Source organism: Equus caballus, chromosome 12 (assembly GCF_041296265.1).
Source record: "Equus caballus isolate H_3958 breed thoroughbred chromosome 12, TB-T2T, whole genome shotgun sequence".
In the NCBI taxonomy this organism is placed as follows: domain Eukaryota; kingdom Metazoa; phylum Chordata; class Mammalia; order Perissodactyla; family Equidae; genus Equus; species Equus caballus.
Genome location: NC_091695.1, coordinates 30,078,208 through 30,098,340, shown reverse-complemented (window position 1 = coordinate 30,098,340; position 20,133 = coordinate 30,078,208). Strand labels below are relative to the sequence as shown.

The 20,133-nt window shown below is 36.2% G+C and overlaps 1 protein-coding gene across 1 annotated transcript; it reads right to left on the bottom strand.

The window, feature by feature from the left end:
• LOC138916490 (olfactory receptor 4D10-like) lies at positions 1-936 on the bottom strand. Its single transcript, XM_070229132.1, has one exon. The coding sequence runs from the start codon at positions 934-936 to the stop codon at positions 1-3; it is 936 nt and encodes a 311-aa protein (XP_070085233.1).
• Positions 937-20,133: the final 19,197 nt, after the last annotated feature.

The following is a 20,133-nucleotide window of genomic DNA, read 5'->3' as shown; positions in this document are numbered from 1 at the left end:
CTATATCCTCTCAGAAGGTACACATCTTCTTTTCAGTTTCCTGATGGCTGACTTCATCTCCTGGTTCCTCAGAGTGTAGATCAAGGGGTTCAGCAGAGGGGAGATGACAGTGAAGGTGACGGAGATGGCCTTATCTGTGGGGAGGGCATTGAAGGGCCGGGCATAGACATAGATACAGGGCACAAAGTGCAAGGTCACCACAGTGACGTGTGAGGTGCAGGTGGAGATGGCCTTCCTCCTGCCCTCCCCTGCCTGAGACCTCAGCATCATTAGGATGACTGTGTAGGACACAAGCAGGAAGATAAACCACAGTGTGGTGAGCAGCCCACTATTGGAAATCATCAGCAGCTCAAGCACAAAAATGTCAGTATGGGCGAGTTTGAGGACCTGGGGGACATCACAGTAGAAAGTGTCAAGAACATTGGGTCCACAGAATGGGAGGGGCAGCAACAGGGAAATCTGCACGATGGAGTGGACAAAGCCCCCCAGCCAGCAGGCTACAATGAGGGCAGTGCATCGCCCTCTGCTCATGATGGTCACGTAGTGCAGGGGCTTGGAGATGGCCACATAGCGATCAAATGCCATCACCGACAAAGAACATACATCCACCCCTCCAACAAGGTGGAAGAAAAACATCTGGGTGGAGCAGCCATTGAAGGAGATGGTCTTTCTCTCTGACAGAAGGTCCACCAGAACCTTGGGAGCTGTGATGGAGGAAAAGCAGATGTCGGCAATAGACAAATTCCAGAGCAAAAAATACATGGGGGTGTGAAGGCGAGATTCACAGGTCACCATGACCGTGATGAGGAGGTTTCCCAGCAGAGTTGTCACATACACCCAAAGCAGGAAAAGGAATAAGACCCAGTTCAGTTTTTGATTCTGGGTTAGGCCAAGGAAAATAAATTCTTTGACCCTGGTACAGTTTTTCAGCTCCATTGAGTCATTTTCTTTGTCTCACTTTTGTTTCAAGCTATTTCATTTGAAAAGACTTGGCTCTTTATTTTGTTTTCTTCCTAAGCACTAAGAATGAAATTCAGAATCTTCTTCATGTGATTGTGGTGTTTGCAATTTGTTGAGTTGTCCAAATTTTTAAGATTTCAATCAGTTTGGTGATCAAATAAAAATATAACATGAAAAGTCATTCAATATTTCTTTACCTATAAAACTATTTTTGAAGAGAATAAGCATTTATGTTAAGAAGTGATGTTTACATTGCACATTTTAGTTAATTAGTTTATTTTCATTTGTAAACTGTATTATTTTTTATGTATTACTCACAAATTGATTGAATGTCAGGAACTGTCTGAAGCATAAATACAAAGATTAGTAAAACATGGTTCCAGGCACTGTAGAGTCATAGTCTACAAGTTTAATATTCATATGAGCAAACTCTGTGTTGCGCTTCAACAGGGTTTTGTCTTGCTAAAAAAAAGATATCACTCTGTTTCTCATTGCGACGTTGATGTCACATGGGTCAGTTTCCTTGCTGTTGGCTGTGTTGTGTTGAATTTCTTAAAATTGCAACCTATTGTTCCATGTATGTAACTTGTCATAGTGATTACCTTATACTAATCAGATTATTTGCTTAATAAGTATTTTAAAATATTTAAAATTTACTATTGGGAAACACATTGAAACCATATGTAAATCCAAATCTCAAAGAATATTTTTAATTCCTTTTATTGTGATAAAAACACTTAAACACGAGAGCTACCCTCTTAACAAATTTTTGGGTGCACAATACAGTATAGCCATAGAGCTGTACAGCAATTCTCTAAAACTTATTCATTTTGCATAACTGATGTGATCCTTGCTTGAATGTGGGGGAGAGAGTGAAGACAGTGACCCACTTCTGAGAGGTGGTGCATACACAGTATCAACCTCACTCTCCTCTGCCTCTTTCCCTTTGTGATTCAAAGCCAAGAGAGTAGAGGCATCACACAGCAGGTAGCGATGTACACATCTTTAGAATAACGCCTATTTTTTATAAGCTGTTATTGATCATTCTCAGGAAATTTTATAATTACTATTTACTCCACCTTACACTTAGAAAGTGAACATTTATTGCAGTGTTCGAATGTATACGAACAAATGAGATCACATTGCCAAAGTGGTTACAGCCTAGCAAAAGTGGATGATTTGCATAAATTGATGAACATAATGCATGGGAAAATGTAAAATGTCAAGAGAAAAGTAGAGGTAGATTTGGGTGAGATAGGAGCCAACCTAGGAGATATGACTTCCAGCAGTAACAAAAGCTACTACTTTTGAGTGTTTACGGTGTGTGAATAATTATGAAATGCTGATTTATTGAATTTTCACCACCATCCTTTAGGAAGTATTAATGTTATTCTTTTTTTTCACATGGAATATGTTATGCATCTATGTTTGGCTGAAACAAAGGGGAAGATGGAAAAAAGGATGGAAGGAACAGTGTTTTGTTTCCCCCTTCAATCTTATTTATATGGGGTCTAATTTTGCATAACAAGAGTATTTGGTAAAGCCTGTTTGAAGATAAGAATTTCACAGAAAGGGGCTCCAGAAAACCAATAAATGTTGACCTTAGACTGAGGCTGCCTCATCAATAAGCAACTCAAAGGATCATAGCAAATGGGTGATGCCTTCTCTCACACTGAATGGACCACATTTCTGAATCCCTCTTAACACATCACCTCTCTTCCAATAGTTAACACCCACCTTTGTTGTTTCTGTCACTGAGAAGATCATCTTGTCTCTGAAGCATTTAATATACCTGGAAAATATCAAAGTCAAACTATTTATGTGTAATCAATAACGACATCTCAATGTCACTATCCATAACTTTAACTTTAGCTAAAGCTTAACATCTTTACCTAATACCTTTGATTCTGAAACTCCAACTGCTGATTGTATGTTAGTACGTACAGAGCAGAACAGAACACTGGTAATGTTAATTTGGAAAATATTGTTTCTGAAGGTAGAGCCTTTTGGAAGACTAGATATCTTAGTGTCTTTATTCTTCTCTCAGGAGAGAAAGGGCAGATTCAAAGAATCACATCTTCTTGAACTTCCGGTGTCCCTGTCTTATGTGCAAATCCCTCAGCCTCAGGCTTAATATAAGAATTGCAAAGGGAATAATATTGGACAAGGAAGCAAAAGTCAAGTGCCTGATTCAGCTTTTGATGATGAAGTTTCATCGGGAGTTATTAGGAAGTTACTGAGACATGCACATGTGTAAACACACATACACACACACAGACGGACACATTTTGATTAGTATCCAAACTACTTAGAGTCAGTAGAGGAAATCTATCTGCTTATCCATAGCTGAATCAGAACTTTGTTAAAACATGCCACATGCTGTGCCTGAGAGTACCAGGGTCCAGTTTTCATGGCTTGTGAGGCTCAAAGGACACTATATATAAATGAGCTTCAATTAGATTGCCAAAAAAATAGTAGAGAACTGGACCTCAAATCCTTTGCTACCACTCCAGTTTCTAATTACACACAGAATTGTTATAGTCCCCTGATGTTGCTATAAGTCTAAGAAACATGACTTAGATGACTTTGGGGAGTGCACATTTTTCCTGTTTTCCAATGCTTTACTCATATGGAATCTCTCAATTTGGATTACCGCTAGATAAGTATGTTAGTAAAGCTGTCTACAAAATCACAATAGTTATTTAAGATTAACTCACATTATTGAATGGTTTGATCCTATGTAGAATGCACTTCCGCTGTTTGCAGAATGCTGATGGGTTTGGATTTACCTGCTTTTCCATCTTGTTTTAGTATATTAAACTAGTTTACACAGATTTAAAACTGCTTGAAACACGTTGTGTGTTTTAGGTGGGTAATTCCTTCTCCCCCCAGCTTTACTGAGATATAATTGGCATATATCATTGAGTGTGTTTAAGGTATACAATGTGTTGATTTAATACATTTTTGTGTGCGAAGAAGATTGGACCTGAGCTAACATCTGCCAATCCTCTCATTTTGCTTGAGGAAGATTGTTGCTGAGCTAGCATTTGTGCCAATCTTCCTCTGTTTTGTAAACAGGATGCCTCTATAGTATGGCTTGATGAGCTGTGTGTAGGTCTGCACCTGGGATCTGAACCTGCAAACTCCAGGCTGCCCAAGCAGAGCGTTCAAAGTTTACCACTGCATCACTGGATGCCCTGATTTGGTACATTTTTAAATGGAAAATGATTATCATCTTAGTCTTAGCTAACACTTTCATCACCTCACTGTTCTTTTTGGTGGTGAGATCATTTAAGATATTCTCTCTTAGCAACTTTCAAGTATTGTTACCACAGTGTTAACTATAATCACTATCTGTACATTAGATCTTGAAAACTTACTCATCTTATAACCTGAGTTTGTATACTTTGACCAACATCTCCTCACTTCTCCCACTCCCCAGGACCTAGTAACTTCCATTCCCTCTACTCTGTTCCTATGAGTTCAGATTTTTAGATTCCATGTATATATGTGGTCATACAGTATTTGTCTTTATCTGATTTCGTTTACTTTGCATAATGCCCTCAAGGTCTATCCATGTTGTTGCAAATGGAAGGATTTTCTATTTTTTATGACTGACTACATCTTCTTTATCCATCTATCCATTGATGGACTTATAGATTGTTAGTATATCTTGGATATTGTGAATAATGCTGCAATGATCATAGAAGTGCTGATACCTCTTCAGGATCTTTAATTTCATTTCCTTTGGACATATACCCAGAGATGGGATTGCTGGATCATATGGTAGTCCTATTTTTATTTTTTTCAGAAACCTCTATAGTGTTTCCCATAGTGGCTGTGCCAACGTATATTTCTACTAACAGCGCACAAGGGTTTTCTTTCCTCCACGTCCTCATCAACACTTGTTATCTCTTGTCTTTTTGATGATAACCATTCAAACAGGTGTGAAGTGATATCTCATTGTGGTTTCGATTTGCATTTCTCTCATGCTTAGTGATGTTGAGAACCTTTACATGTGCCTATTAAATTTGAATGTCTTGTTTGAAATAATATGCAGTTCCTCTGTCCCTTTTTGAATCTGATTGTGTATTTTTTTGATATTGAGTTTATTATTTCTTTACATATTTTATCTGATATGTAATTTGCAAATATTTTTTCCCTTTCTGTAGCTAGTCTTTTCATTTGTTGATTGTTTCTTTGGTTGTGCAGAAGATTTTAGTTTGATGTGGTGTCATTTATTATTTTTGCTTTTGTTGCCTGTGCTTTTGTTATCATATCCAAATAATTGTTGGCAAGACCAATGTCAGGGAGCTTTTCCACTCTTTCTTCTTCTGGGAGCTTCATGGTTTCAGGTCTTATGTTTAAATCTTTAATCCATTTCAAGTAATTTTTGTGAGTTGTGTAAGATAGAGGGCTGATTTCTTTATTATGTATGTCGTTATCCAGTTTTCCCAGGATCATTTATTGAAGAAAGTATCGTTTCTCCATTGTATATTCTTGGCTGCTTTGTTGTAAATTAACTGTCTGTATATGCATGAGTTTATTTCTGGGCTCTTGATTCTGTTCCATTGGTCTGTATGTATGTTTTTATGCCAGAATTCTACTGTTTTGTAGCATATAGTTTGAAATCATAAGTGTGATGCCTCCAGCTTTGTTCTTCTTTCTCAGGATTGCCTTTTCTATTTCTGTGAAAAATGCTATTGGAATTTTGATAGGGATTGCATTGAATTTGTAGATGTCTTTGAGTAGCATTGACCTTTTACAATATTAATTCTTCTAATCCATGAGCATGGAATATCTTTGCATTTATATATATCTTCTTCAATTTCTTTCATCAGTGTCTTATGGTTTTCAGTGAACAGATCTTTCATCTCCTTGGTTAAATTTCTTTCTAGGTATGCTATTCCTTTGCTGCAATTGTAAGTGACATTGTTTTATTAATTTCTTTTTCTCATAGTTCATTGTTAGTGTATAGAGATGATTAACTTTTTGTCTTTGATGATTTTCAATTTTGCTACAATATGAGTATATGTGGATTACTTTTTATGTATTCTGTCATGATATGTTGTGAATCTGAGAATTTGTATTTTTCATTAGTTGTGGAAATTTCTCAGTTATATCTCATAAAATAGTGACTTTTCCTCCTCATTTTTTCTTCCTGAAACTCATGTCACATATATCATTAATTGAACTAGTTTGTTTTCTTTTCCATGTCTCCTAACCACCGTTCTCAGGTATTCTATCATGTATTCCATCACGTATGTGATCCACTTCTGGGAGTTTCTTCAGTTCTTTATAGTTTTCATTCCTAGAAGTTCTGTTTTATCTTTTTACAAATCTCCTTCTTTTCTTTTATCACCTTGCTTCTTGCTCATGTTTTTAAAATATCTCCTTTAAATTTTTTTCTTTTAGCTTTAATATTTATATTATATTATATATCTGATCATTCCAGTAGTCAAAGTCCTTGAGAGCCTGATTGTGTTTTGGTTGTGTCTTTTGATTCTTGCTAATAAGGACTTGTTTCTTCATGCTTTTTGCTATTTTGAATTATGAATTTATGCTGAGCTATTTATGTGTAAATCTTGGAAGGCTTGGGTTCAGCGTGCATTCCTTCAGAGAGGGCAAATATTTGTTTCTTTTGGGCATCATAGGGCATTACTAACACTGCATCACTCTTAGTTAATTTTTCACTTTGGGGCTTCCCATTCCATGTAGCCATTACAAAACTGAACCCCAAACTCGCACCAGGGTTTTCAATTGTCAGAAGAGATTATCTTTATTCCACTCAAAGCCCAGATTGAGGCAGATAAGTTTTACTCTTATCTTCTTTGCTGGTCGGTGGATTTTTTTTTCCAGTTTACCCTTTCACTGATGGAGGAGTATTCAATTTTCTGGTTTCCTGCCCTCTATCTACTTTTGGTCCTGAGCCTTTCCCTTCCTTTCCTGTGAGTCTTGACATACACTTAAGTGGATGTTTGCTAGAAGCACTTCTATTGTGTGTGAGTGTTTAAATCAGGACTTTATTTCAGTATATGTGGTCTTTCATATTGCCTGAAATAGCTCTATTACATTTTCTCCGTGGATATCAGTGGTGTGTAGGAAACCAATGATGTATGCAATTTGATTTAATGTGTGAGCGCCTAATTGAATTCTTTTAATATCATCAATAGTTTTTCAGTGAATTCCTTTATATTATTTAGAGTACATCTTTTCAATAACTGGGAATAACTTTTTCCTCCAGCTTTCCAAAACTTATATACTTTCTTATTTTTTTCTTGTGTTTTTGAAGTGTAAGTGAATTCAAGTTTAAAGATTAATATTAGTGGTGATGATGTGCATCAATGTGTAGTCATGGATAATAATGGAAATTATTTTAATCTTTAATCATTAGGTATAATGTTTACTATATGGTTCTTGTAGATATTCTTTATCTTTATTCCTTATCTTCTCTATCTTATTTGATAAAGAATAAAGATGTTCTTTATCAAGATATTTTTTTTCTTCAGTTCCTGAGCTGTTAGGTGCTTTTTTTCCACAAGGATGTGGGTTAAATTGTATTGAATATCTTCTGCAACACTTAGATAATCACATTGTTTATCCTTTTAATCTGTTATTTTCGGAACAATATTACTGCTGAATATTAATATAATGATAATATTAATATTCAGCATTATTTCTTTTTGAATTTCTGGAATAAACACTTCTCAGTAATTATTTGACATTGCTGTATTTCATTGCTATGTAATTTGTTAATATTGTATAAGATCTTTATGTCTTTGTTCAAAGATGTGATTTTTGTGTGTACATTTATTAGATGTGTGATATTATTAGGTATATTTGATGCTAACATCTAGCTTGCAGATATAGTTATGCTGTCCATATATAGTATTAAGAGCTTTCTAAAATTCGTAAGAAAATTGAAAGTTACTGGCTCCTTAAATATTTATTGGAAATCACCCACAACAAATTTGAGCCTGATGCCTTTTTAAATGGTCTGTCTTTGACAACCTTTTCAATTCTTTTACAATTATTGATCTGTTAAGATTGTTTTCCCTTCCTTTTAGTCCATTTTCATAACCTAAATTCCATGAAAATTAGATGCTCCATTCTATCCAGTAAATTTTAAAAATTACATTTCTATGAACTGAGACTTTACTTCTCTGTTTTAGTTGGCTGTGAGTCCGTAGAGTGCATTTGTTTTCATGTTCAATCAGATAAGTGTAACTCTTGAATGTGCCTGGATCATTGGGAAAAAAAGGAGGGTGTCTAGAAGGGAGTATCTTATCAGGTTCCCATAAGATAAGTATTTTCATGGCTTCCAAAATAAGGAATTGTAGCAGTAGCATCTTTGGTCCCCTACAGTGAAGAAAAATAGGATTTTCAAACTTTCTTTTAATACCGAGAAAATGATGAACTGCACATAAAAAATGTAATGTGCTGTCAATGATCAGAATTTGGTTATAAAAACATCTGTTTTGTACTAGTGAGTTGATTGCAGTCTTACGTGTTCCTAAAACATGTGCTTGACAAAATAACACTTGTTTCCTTTTTTTTTGTTTTTTTATGTTTCTTTTAAAAATTTTATTGAGGTCATAATAGTTTATAACATTGAGAAATTTCAGTTGTACATTATTATTTGTCACTCACCATATATATGTGGCCCTTTACCCAATATGCCCACCCCGAAACCCCTTCCTCTCTGGTAACCACTAATCTATTCTCTTTGTCTTTGTTTTTTTTCATCTTCCACATATAAGTGAAATCATACGGTGCTTATCTTTTTCTGTCTGGCTTATTTTGCTTAACATAATACCCTCAACTTCCATCCATTTTTGTTGTAAATGGGATGATTTTGTCTTTTTTATGGCCGAGTCGTATTCCATTATATATATATACACCCACACACCACATCTATATATATATATATATACACCGCATCTTCTTTATTCATTCTTCCGTAGAAGGGCACTTGGGTTACTTCCACATCTTGGCTATTGTGAATAATTCTGAAATGAACATAGGGGTGCATAAGTTGCTTTGAGTTGTTGATTTCAAGTTTGTTGGATAAATATCCAGTTGTGGGATAACTGGGTCTTATGGCATTTCTATTGTTTAAATTTTTTGAGATGTCTCTATACCATTTTCTGTAGTGGCTGCACCAGTTTGCATTCCCATCAGCAGTGTGTGAGGGTCCCCTTTTCTCCACAATCTCTCCAACATTTGCTGTTTTTTTTCTTGGTAATTGTAGCCATTCTAACAGGTGTAAGGCGATATGTCATTGTAGTTTTGATTGCATTTCCCTGATGACTAGCGATGTTGAACATCTTTTCATATTCCTGTTAGGCCATTGTACATCTTGTTTGGAAAATGTCTGTTCATATGCTCTGCCCATTTTTTGATTGGGATTTTTGGTGTTGTTGTTGAGTTGTTTGAGTTCTTTATATATTTTAGAGATTAACCACTTGTCAGACATACGATTTGCAAATATTTTCTCCCAGTTGGTGGGTTGTCTTTTCTTTTTGTTCATGGTTTCCTTTGCCTTTCAGAACTTCTTCAGTCTGATGAAGTACCGTTTGTTTGTTTTTTTCTTTTGTTTCCCCTCCCCGATTAGACACAGTATTCGAAAAGGTACTTCTAAGACGGATGTCAAAGAGTGTACTGCCTATGTTTTCTTCTAGGAGTTTTATGGTTTCATGTCTTACTTTCAAGTCTTTAATCCACTTTGAGTTAATTTTTACCTAGAGACCAGTGTAAAAGTAATGGTCTACTTTCATTCTTTGGTATGTGGCTGTCCAGTTTTCCCAACGCCATTTGTTGAAGAGAATTTCCTTTCTCCATTATATGTTCTTAGCTCCTTTGTCAAAGATCAGCTGTGCATAGAAGTGTGGTTTTATTTCTGCACTTTCACTTCTGTTCCATTGATCTTGTGTCTGTTTTTGTACTGGTGCTATGCTGTTTTGATTACTATAGTTTTGTAGTGAATTTTGAAGTCAGGGATTGTGATGTCTCCAGCTTTGTGCTTTTTTCTAAGGATTGCTTTAGCTATTCTGGGTCTTTTGTTCCTCCATATGAATTTTAGGATCCTTTATTCTATTTCCATGAAGAATGTCATTGGGGTTCTGATTGGTATTGCATTGAATCTGTATATTGCTTTAGGTAATATCGACATTTTAACCATGTTTATTCTTGATCCATGTGCGTGGACTATCATTGCATTTCTTTATGTCATCATTGATTTCTTTCAATAATGTCTTATAATTCTCAGTGTATAGGTCTTTCACCTCCTTGGTTAAATTTATTCCTAGATATTTTACTCTTTTTGTTGCGATTGTAAATGGGATTGCATTCATGAGTTCTCTGTGTGTTAGTTCATTATTAGAATATAGAAATGCACTGGTTTTCATAAACTGATTTTGTACCCTGCAACTTTGCTCTAGTTGTTGATTATTTTGAATAGTTTTCTGATAGATTCTTTAGAGTTTCCTATATATAAAATCATGTCATCTGCAAACAGCAAGAGTTTCACTTCTCTCTTTCCAGTGTGGATACCTTTCATTTCTTTTTCTTGCCTAGTTGCTCTGGCCAAACCCTCCGGTACTATGTTGAATAAGAGTGGTGAGAGTGGGCACGCTTGTCTTGTTCCTGTTCTCAGAGGGATAGTATTCATTTTTTCAGCAGAGTTTGATGTTGGCTGTGGGTTTGTCATATATGGCCTTTATTATGTTGAAGTACTTTCCTTCTATATCCATTTTGTTGAGAGTGTTTTTTTTTAAATCATAAATGGATGTTGGATCTTGTCAAATGCTTTCTCTGCAACTATTGAGATGATCATGTGATTTTTATTCCTCATTTTGTTAATGTGGTGTATCACATTGACTGATCTGCAGATGTTGAACAATGCCTATGTCCCTGGTATAAATTCAACTTCATCATGGTCTATGATCCTTTTAATGTATTGCTGTTTTTGGTTTGTCATTATTTAGTTGAGACTTTTTGTGTCTATGTTCATCAGTGATATTGGCCTGTAATTTTCTTTCTTTGTGTTGTCCTTCTCTGGCTTTGGGATCAGGGTGATGTTGGCCTTGTAAAATGTGTTAGGAAGTGTTCAGTCTTCTTCAATTATTTGAAATAATTTGAGAAGGCTAGGTACTAAATCTTCTTTGAATGTTTGATAGAATTCTCCAGAGAAGCCATGTGGTCCTGGACTTTTATTTTTTGGCATTTTTTTGATTGCTGTTTCTATCTCTTTGCTTGTGATTGGTCTATTCAGATTCTCTATTTATTCTTGGTTCAGTTTTGGAGGAAGTATGAGTGTAAGAATTTATTCATGTCTTCTATGTTATCCAATTTGTTGGTACATAGTTTCATAGTATTCTCTTATAATCCTTTGTATTTCTGCGGTATCCATTGTAATTTCTCCTCTTTAATTTTTAATTTTATTTATTTGAGCCTTCTCTCTTTTTTTCTTAGTGAGTCTTGCTACAGATTTGTCAGTTTTATTTATCTCCTCAAGGAACCAACTCTTAGTTTCATTGATCCTTTCTATTGTGTTTTTGGTTTCAATCTCAATTGTTCTTGCTCTAACTTTTGTCATTTTCATCTTTATGACTTTGGGATTTGTTTGTTCTTCTTTTTCTAGTTCTGTTAGGTATAGTTTATGATTATTTATTTGAGATTTTTCTTGTTTGTTAATGTGGGCCTGTATTGCTATGAATTTCCCTCTTTGAACTGCTTTTGTTGCATCTCAAGTGAGTTTGTATGGTGTACTTTCATTTTCATTTGTCTCCAGATATTTTTTGACATCTCCTTTAATTTCTTCAATTATCCATTTGTTGTTCAGTAGCATGTTCTTTAGTCTCCACACATTTGTGTCTTTCCCAGCTTTTTACTTGGAGTTGATTTCTAATTTCATATCATTATGGTTGATATGGTTGGAAAATCTTCTTAAATCTATTGAGGTTTACTGTGTTTCCAAATATATGCTCTATCTTTGAGAATGTTCCATGTGCACTTGAGAAGTATGTGTATTCTGCTGATTTTGGATGGAGTGTTATTTTTATATCTATTAGGTCCATCTTGTCTAGTTTTTCATTTAGTTCCACTATTTCCCTGTTGACTTTCTTTTTTCTATTTTATAATCTTTTTATGGCTTTCCATTCTTATTGCAGTAACATTGGTTTATAACATTATATAAATTTCACTTGTCCATCACTATATTTCAATTATTGTGTAGATTACATCATGTTCACCCCCCAAAGACTAATTACAATCCATCATCACACATATGTGCCTAATCACCGTCTAATGGAATTTCTGTATGGATGATCTATCCACTGGTGTATGTGTGGTGTTCAGGTCCCCTAATGTTATTATGTTGCATTTAATATGTTGTTTTAGGTCAATTAATAGTTGCTTTACGTACTTTGGTGCTCCTGTGTTAGGTGCATATATATTTATAAGAGTTATGTCCTCTTGCTAGAGTTTCCCTTTTATCTTTATATAGTGCCCCTTTTTGTCTCTCTGCCTTTTTTATCTTGAAGTCTACTTTGTCTGACATAAGTAGGGCAACACCTGCTTTCTTTTGTGTGCCATTAGCTTGGAATATCATTTTCTATCCCTTCACTCTAGCTCATGTTTGTCTTTAGAGCTAAGATGTGTTTCCTGGAGGCAGCATACTGTTGGGTCTTGTTTTTTAATCCATCCAACCAAGCTGTGTCTTTTGATTGGAGAATTCAATCCATTTATATTTAGACTGATTTTTGATAGATGAGAGCTTAATTCTGCCATTTTATTACTTGATTTACAATTTTTCTGTATTCCCCTGTTTCTCATTCTGTATATTTCAGACTATCAATTCAGTTTAGTGGCTCTCCAGGATGATTTTCTCATTACTCATCCTTTATGTCTCTGTTCTGATTTTTTTGTTTAGTGATTACCATGCAGTTTGTATAAAAGATCTTGAGTCTATTTTCTGATTGTCTCTTATCTCCTCAGTCCAAGCAGGTTCCATCCTTTCTTTTTCCCATCTAACTTATTGTTGTCACAACTTATCCCATTTTGTATTATGAGTTTGTGGTTAAAATGAAGGGATTATGTTTATTCTTGATGATTTCCTTCCCTTTATCATTAGTTTTCTAATTAAGTGTTTGCTAATCTGTTCTGATAGCGAGTTGTAATTTTCTGATGTTGTCTGCCTATTATATCTCCTTCCTCAAGGCTTTGTAAGTGCTTTTTTTTTTTTTCTAGATATGAGGGCCTTCTTGATCATTTCTTGTAGTGGAAGTCTTGTGGCCATGAACTCCTTCAGCTTTTGTTTATCTGGGAAAGTTTTTATTTCTCCATCATATCTGAAGGATATTTTCACTAGATAGAGTGTGCTTGGCTGAAAGTTTTTGTCTTTCAGAATTTTGAATGTATCATTCCACTCTCTCCTAACCTGTAGGAGTTCTGCTGAGAAATCTTAAAGTTTGATAGGGGTTCCTTTGTAGGTTTTCTTCTTCCTTGCTTCCCTTAGTATTTTTTCTTTGTCATTGACTTTTGCCTGTTTTACTAATATATGTCTTGGAGGAGGTCTTCTTACATTGATGTAACTAGGAGTTTTAATAGCTTCTTTTACTTGTAGTTCCAGCTCCTTCCCCAGGTTTCAGAAGTTCTCAGCTATTATTTCTTTGATCAAGCTCTCTGCTCCATTCTCTCTCTCTTCTCCCTCTTGAATACCCATAATTCTTATGTTGCATTTTCTACTTGAGTTGAATATTTCTCAGAGAATTTCTTCATTTCTTTTTAGTCTTCATTGTCTCTCCTACTGCATCTGAGGAATTTCTATATTTTTATCCTCTAAATTGCTAATTCTGTCCTCCATAATATCAGCTCTGTTGTTTAAAGACTCCAGGTTTCTCTTTATCTCGTTCATTGTGTTTTACATCTCCAACATTTCTGATGCTTTTTTCTTTAATGTTCCAATCTCGTTTGTGCAGAATTCCCTCTGTTCATTAATTTTATTCCTGATTTCATTGATCTGTTTTCTGAGTTCTCTTGTAACTAATTGAATCTTTTTATGATAGCTATTTTGAATTCTCTGTCATTTAGATTGTAAGTTTCTGTGTCTTCTGGATTGATTTCTGGGTGTTTGTCTTTTCCTTCTTGTCTGGATTATATATACCTCTACATAATATTTGATGGGGTGGATTTGTCCCTTTGCATATTGATAGTATCTGGTGGCTGATTTCACCTGCTGCCACTTGGGAGGGAGGAGCTGTGTTTTCTGAACCTGCCGTGATCCACATCAGCTGTGTCTATCTGATCCCGAGCCATTCCTTGGGATTGCAGTGGCCCTGTAGGCTCCTCCACCAAAGATAAGGTGATCACATGGGGGTTCAGGGCTGCCACCACCTGCTCCCACAGTACTGCCATGACGCACTCCCTCATTCTGGTCCACAGCAGTACTGTGGTTATTCACAGCAGCTGGAAGCTCATTCTCCTGGGTGTGTAGATCTACCACTGTCTCCTCCTTGGTCTCACGAGCCATTGTGCTTGGCTTCCTACTGGTTTTGAGCCTAAGCCACTTCCATGGTGGCACTGTGGGCTCTCTTGCTGGATGTGAAACCTATCACGTGGGGGATCAGGCCTGCCATCACCTGTTCCTACAGTCACACTGTGGTGCACTCCCACGCTTGGGGCCACAACAGTACTATGGGTGCTCCAGCAGGGGAAGAAGTTGTACACATGCAAAGGGCTGCTGGGTGGCCAGAGACTACTCACCTATCTCTGCGACCTTCCTGGTGGTAGTCCCTCAATCTTCAGATGTATAGCTGCATGGGTCTTTCAGACATCCTGTTGTACTGTTTCGGGAATTCTCCATTGGTCAATGAATGTCCATTTAGTTTTGGTTCTAAGTGGGTGAGATAAAGGGAACAGCTCACTCCCCCATGTTGATGACATCACCTCTTCAAAACTTATTTACTTTTTCTCTGCCTCTCTTTGGAAGAGTGTTTGTGTGTGAATGTGTGCTTGTGTGTATATGTGTATGTTGCAGGAAGTGATTACTTGGTACACTCATGTGTTACTTAACAATGGAGATGTGTTCTGTGAGATGCATTGTGAGTAGGCTGCATTCCTTTCTGAAGGTTCTAGGACAGGATCCACTATCTTCCTTTCTCTACTTTCTAAAGGCCATATTCCTTGGCTTGTGAATGCTTCCATCTTTAAAGCCAACCAAGTCAAGTCAAGTACTCCTCACATTGCATTACCCTGACCTCCTCTTCTGTCTACCTTTTCCACTTTTAAGGGCCCTTGTGATTACATTGGGCCCACCCAGATAATCCAGGATAATCTCCCTATTTAAAGCTCAGCTCATTAGCAACCTTAATTTCATCTGCAACCTTAGTTTCCTTTTCCTTTGCCATATAATGTAACATACTCACAGATTTTGGGGATTAAGATCTGAATATCCTGGTCGGGGGTTAATCTGCCTACTACAAGCCCTTCTTATTCAGTTATTGTATTTGTTGGCAGTCATTCTGAAATATCCAAATTCTGAATGCTGAAAGATTTTTAGAAAGCCATTTGGTAGTAAAATCTTATCTGACCTGAACTAATTTTGTGGTAAAATTTGATCTGAATTAATGTGAGGCCATACACAATTTTTTAAATTGCTTTTGCGGGAATATTCATACATTTTCTTACAGAAATACTAAAATGTTTGGGTATCAGATGCTTCCCATGGGAGAAATGATGTAATATACAATACATACACTGCACTATCAATCTAAAATCTAGAAATTCTAAATTCTGAAACCTATCTGTTCCCAATAAATCAAAATAAAAGAATGTGGTCTTGTATTATTATTCTTATCATAATAATTAGCATATAGTTATTTCACAATGAATCATTTTACTTACTAAGTCTTACTAGGTTCCATGCTCCAGAAGGAAAAGAGAGGAAATGAATGCCATCCTCCCATATATGATTACCAGGCATCCCAAATGTCTAGCTGGACATACTCAAAGCACAGGTTTATTGAAACTCTGTGTGAATAAATTTGTACATTCATTTGTCATGAATATCACAAAACACTCATTTATCCTGTGATGTTTCTATTCTATAGTGTACATGGGTCTCAACAAATGTTTTTGGACATAACACGTGATTTTGTGATATCATAAACATACACACAGATGCCAAGGTCTTGAATATAAAATCACAGACACTTTGACTCAATAATTTCCGTTTTCTTTGGCCTGCATGTAGAAGTTCAAGAAATAGAGTCAATTTTAAATACTAAAATCCAAGATTAGGTAGAATTTGGAATAATTTTCTTACATACATTCATTCCCTTCCATTCCACAGATTCAGCCAACACTTACTTATAGCTTCTTACATGTCAGACACTATTGTAGATGCTGAAAATATAAAGGAGAATTAGATCTACTTGCAGTTTTATGGGGTATTCAATATACTGTAGTAAAGGAAATGATAAAGTGTTTCACATAGGAAAAACAAAAGTATTTAATAATGCCATTCTCTATCCTTAATTGTCTATGCATGGTCATACCACACTGCTGCAAGGTGCCCCTGCCATTAAATACTTTTCTTTTTCAATTTGTCAAACTAACCTATGCCTGAGGCAGTGGTATGAACAGTAGGACAGGTAGTTCTAGACTGTGGCCATCACTCTAGTAATGTAATGGGGCTTTACAAAGTCTGACTTTATAAGTCCTAGGTCACATCCAACTTGGACAAAGTCATTGGGAGTGAAAGGCAATGGAGATCTTTAAAAGCTAAGGCTCTTTACATAGACTGAATGATTGTTAGAGTTTGTGCCATGCATTTTATAGGTGAATCAATGAAAAAGAAGCTGTAAAGTTGCTTTCACAAGAGAAGTAATATAGAAGAATGTTTAAAAACAGTGTTTGGTATGTAGTATATGCTTAATAAGTAGTCATAGGGTAAGTGTTATTGAAGCTAGACCTAGCTGCTGGATCTCTGCTATGTTGAGATAGATGTCCCTGTTGTCTACTGTGTGTATGCACATCATAGTGCTATCCTTTACCCCATTGCTTGGGCACCCAAGAACTTCTGTTATATTTCACATTTGTGTCCTGCTTGCTTTCAATTAGTCTTTAGGGACTATGTTCTATATACTTAATTTCCTGCTGGTGTTCTTTCTCAACGTCAGTGTTCCAGGTTGCTGATCCTTTGTGTCTGCACCATCCTGCTATGCTTAATTGTCTATGCATGGTCCTACCACACTGCTGCAAGGTTCCCCTGCCATGACTACCAGTCTGTCAGCCCCAGAGCTGGTAGAAGAATCACCAAAGGGAATATTTTTGGATGTGATTATTGAGCTTGAGTATTCAGAATTTCCATTCGGGGTGATGCTCCCTTGAACGTTATTGAGAAGTCAAACATGCACTGGAAGATGTGTGCAAACATGTACGTTTTGGTTTTGAAATTCCCTTAATGTAAAGGAGAAGATGAATTTTCATGAACCTTGTACTTAAAGTGCAGATATCTTTGCTTGAAGAGATCATAGGGGAGAAATAGGAATCTGTCTCCTTAGGAGATAGGAGCTGAGGGAAAATGAATAGAGCTCCCCGTGTAGCAGTCCGTTCCATTTTTTTCTAGGCAGACGGTTTGCTTTTTATTCTATTAAGATACGTAATCAGAAGCATCAGAAAGACTGAAAAATGCATTTGCTCCTGTTTTCCACAAAACTGCTCTCATGAAGAAGGGATAAAGGCAGACAAAGGTTGTGGTGGTACTATTTATTCACCAAGTATTAAATTGTGATATGTTTACTGAGCACCTCCATGTTCTAGACCCTCTGGTTTCAGAGATGCTAAAAGCAATGAATTCCATATTCCCCTTTGTCTCAGTCCCAATGTCATTTTTGAAACTTTGTCTCACCATAGATCTATGGATAGTCTCACTTGGTTATATTGCACACCTCTAACTTAAAATGTCTAAAATCGATATTATCATTTTCAAGAACTAAGTACTTCCTTTTTGTAGCAGGCACTATCATTCTCCTTGAATTATCTATGACCCTCTCCCTTATGCCCTCTTCCTTCTTTTGGTCTTTTGTAACCCATCTTGAATAAATAACTTTTGCATTTCTTTCATAATTTGCAATGATTTTTTGCAATAGTTTACTTCTAGAACTTTGCAGTCTCTGTCCTGATATTCAAAATCTTGCACAATTCCTTCTCTTTGTGTGTAGATTGGATTTAGTGCCTTGCTTCTTTAGAAGAGAATTAGAAAAAGTGATAAGATGTAACTTCCAAGATGAGGCTATAAAAGACTATGGCTTTTATCCTCTTGACACACTCTCTTTTTCTTTGATTGTTACCTTTCATGAAGTAGGCTGCCATGTTGGAGAGACTCACAAGTCTAGGACTTGAGGAAGGCCTCCAGCCAACAGCTGGTAAGGAGCTGAGACTTCAGACCGATAGCTCTTGATTCTGACCAACAATCATGTGAGTGAACCTGGAAGTGGGTCTTTCACCAGTTGAACCTTCAGATGAGACTGCAGCTCCCAGCTGACGCCTTGACTATAGCTTTGTGAGAGACTATCAAGCAGAAGACCTAGCTAAGATTTGCCTGATTCCCATCCCACACAAACTGTGACTTGAGAAATGTGTGTTATTTTAAGCCACTATGATTTGGCTTCATCTGTAATGCAGCAATATGTTACTAATACAGTACTAAATTAATAGTTTACTTTATTGAATAAGAGCAATGTGGATGACATTCCATTTTAGACTTGAAAGACCAGATATGCAACAACAATAAGAACAAGAAAACTCTTCAGATCCCTCCAGGGTAGGGTCTTGTGACTGGAGCTTCATGGATGCCTAAATATAGTTCCTGTTTTGCTGACTAACCTAGAATGTTAGAAATTAAGCTTCAACAACCAAAACCTTCTTTGAATTTCTCAAATAAGTCCAGAATGGCAGGATCACTCCTAAACAAGTCAGTTTGTGTATTTATATACATTGATTTGCTTATGAAAAATATTGTAAAAGTTTAAAACCAAACAACCTTTTATAGAAAAAAATCAGGGATGGTAGGACCAAGTATATGGGACATTTCTAGGATAAACTATAATCAGTTTAATATCTAATAGTTCTCTAAGAAAAAGCTCTACGTAGAGAAAAATATAGATTAATCCAAATAATTATTTGGTGCCACATTGAAAGAGAAGTAAATTTAATGGTGCCCTGAATTCCATTGCTTTTCATCACTGTGTGTGATCAGGTTGTTTTGCATGTGTAAACAGTCCAAGGCAGCTTCCTGGGCAGCTTTTGCTGGGTTTCTGTCATTTGCACGGTCCTACACTTGGGAACATAAACTCTGATTGTATTGATCTTTGGTTACTTAAAATTTTCCCAGTCACAAAGGTTTGCTCAAGGTCAATTCAACAAAGCAATAAGAAAAAGGCATACTTGTGAAAAGTAGGCACGATCTGAAGAACAGTAATGCCAGAGGAAACATTCAGTGAGGGAGTAAGTGGGCATGTGATCTGCAGATGGATGCAGCTAAAGACAAATGTACATCTTTATTTAGTTTTATGCTTGAGCAAGTATGCCTAATATTAGAAAATAATTCAGGAAATGTTTTATTGATGGGCATAAAATAGAACACACGAAGAAACAATCAACAAAGAAGATGACACTCATCTCTACAGGAGCATCTGCATGATTAAATGTTTATTTACAACTTGCCTGTAGAAAGTACGAGGATAAGTGAGGGTTGTCTCCTTGACCAATCTTCTTTGAACACTCTCTTGCAGTGTTCTATGTTTTGGAGCCTGTCCTTCTAGTCTATTGTCATCCTAGTTCCTAGGCTTACCTTGATCAACTTTCTCTTCTTTTCAATTACATTTCCTTTCTCCATATCTCTCTCATTTCACTTTGGTTCTCTGTGAATTCCAAGGGACCAGTAGTACTTCCAGCAAACAGTTTTATGTATTAAGTGAATCCTTTTAGAGACTCTCAGTCCTTGTCATCTAATCCCATTGTGATTTCCTAGTAATGAGTCATATCTGTGGAAAAGACCAGCAGAGTTCATAGTTTTTCATGTTCTCCTCTTTTTTCTGGGGACAGAGCAGGATTACATTCTCCAGACTCCCTTGCAGTTAATTGGGGCCATATGACTAAGAGATGGCC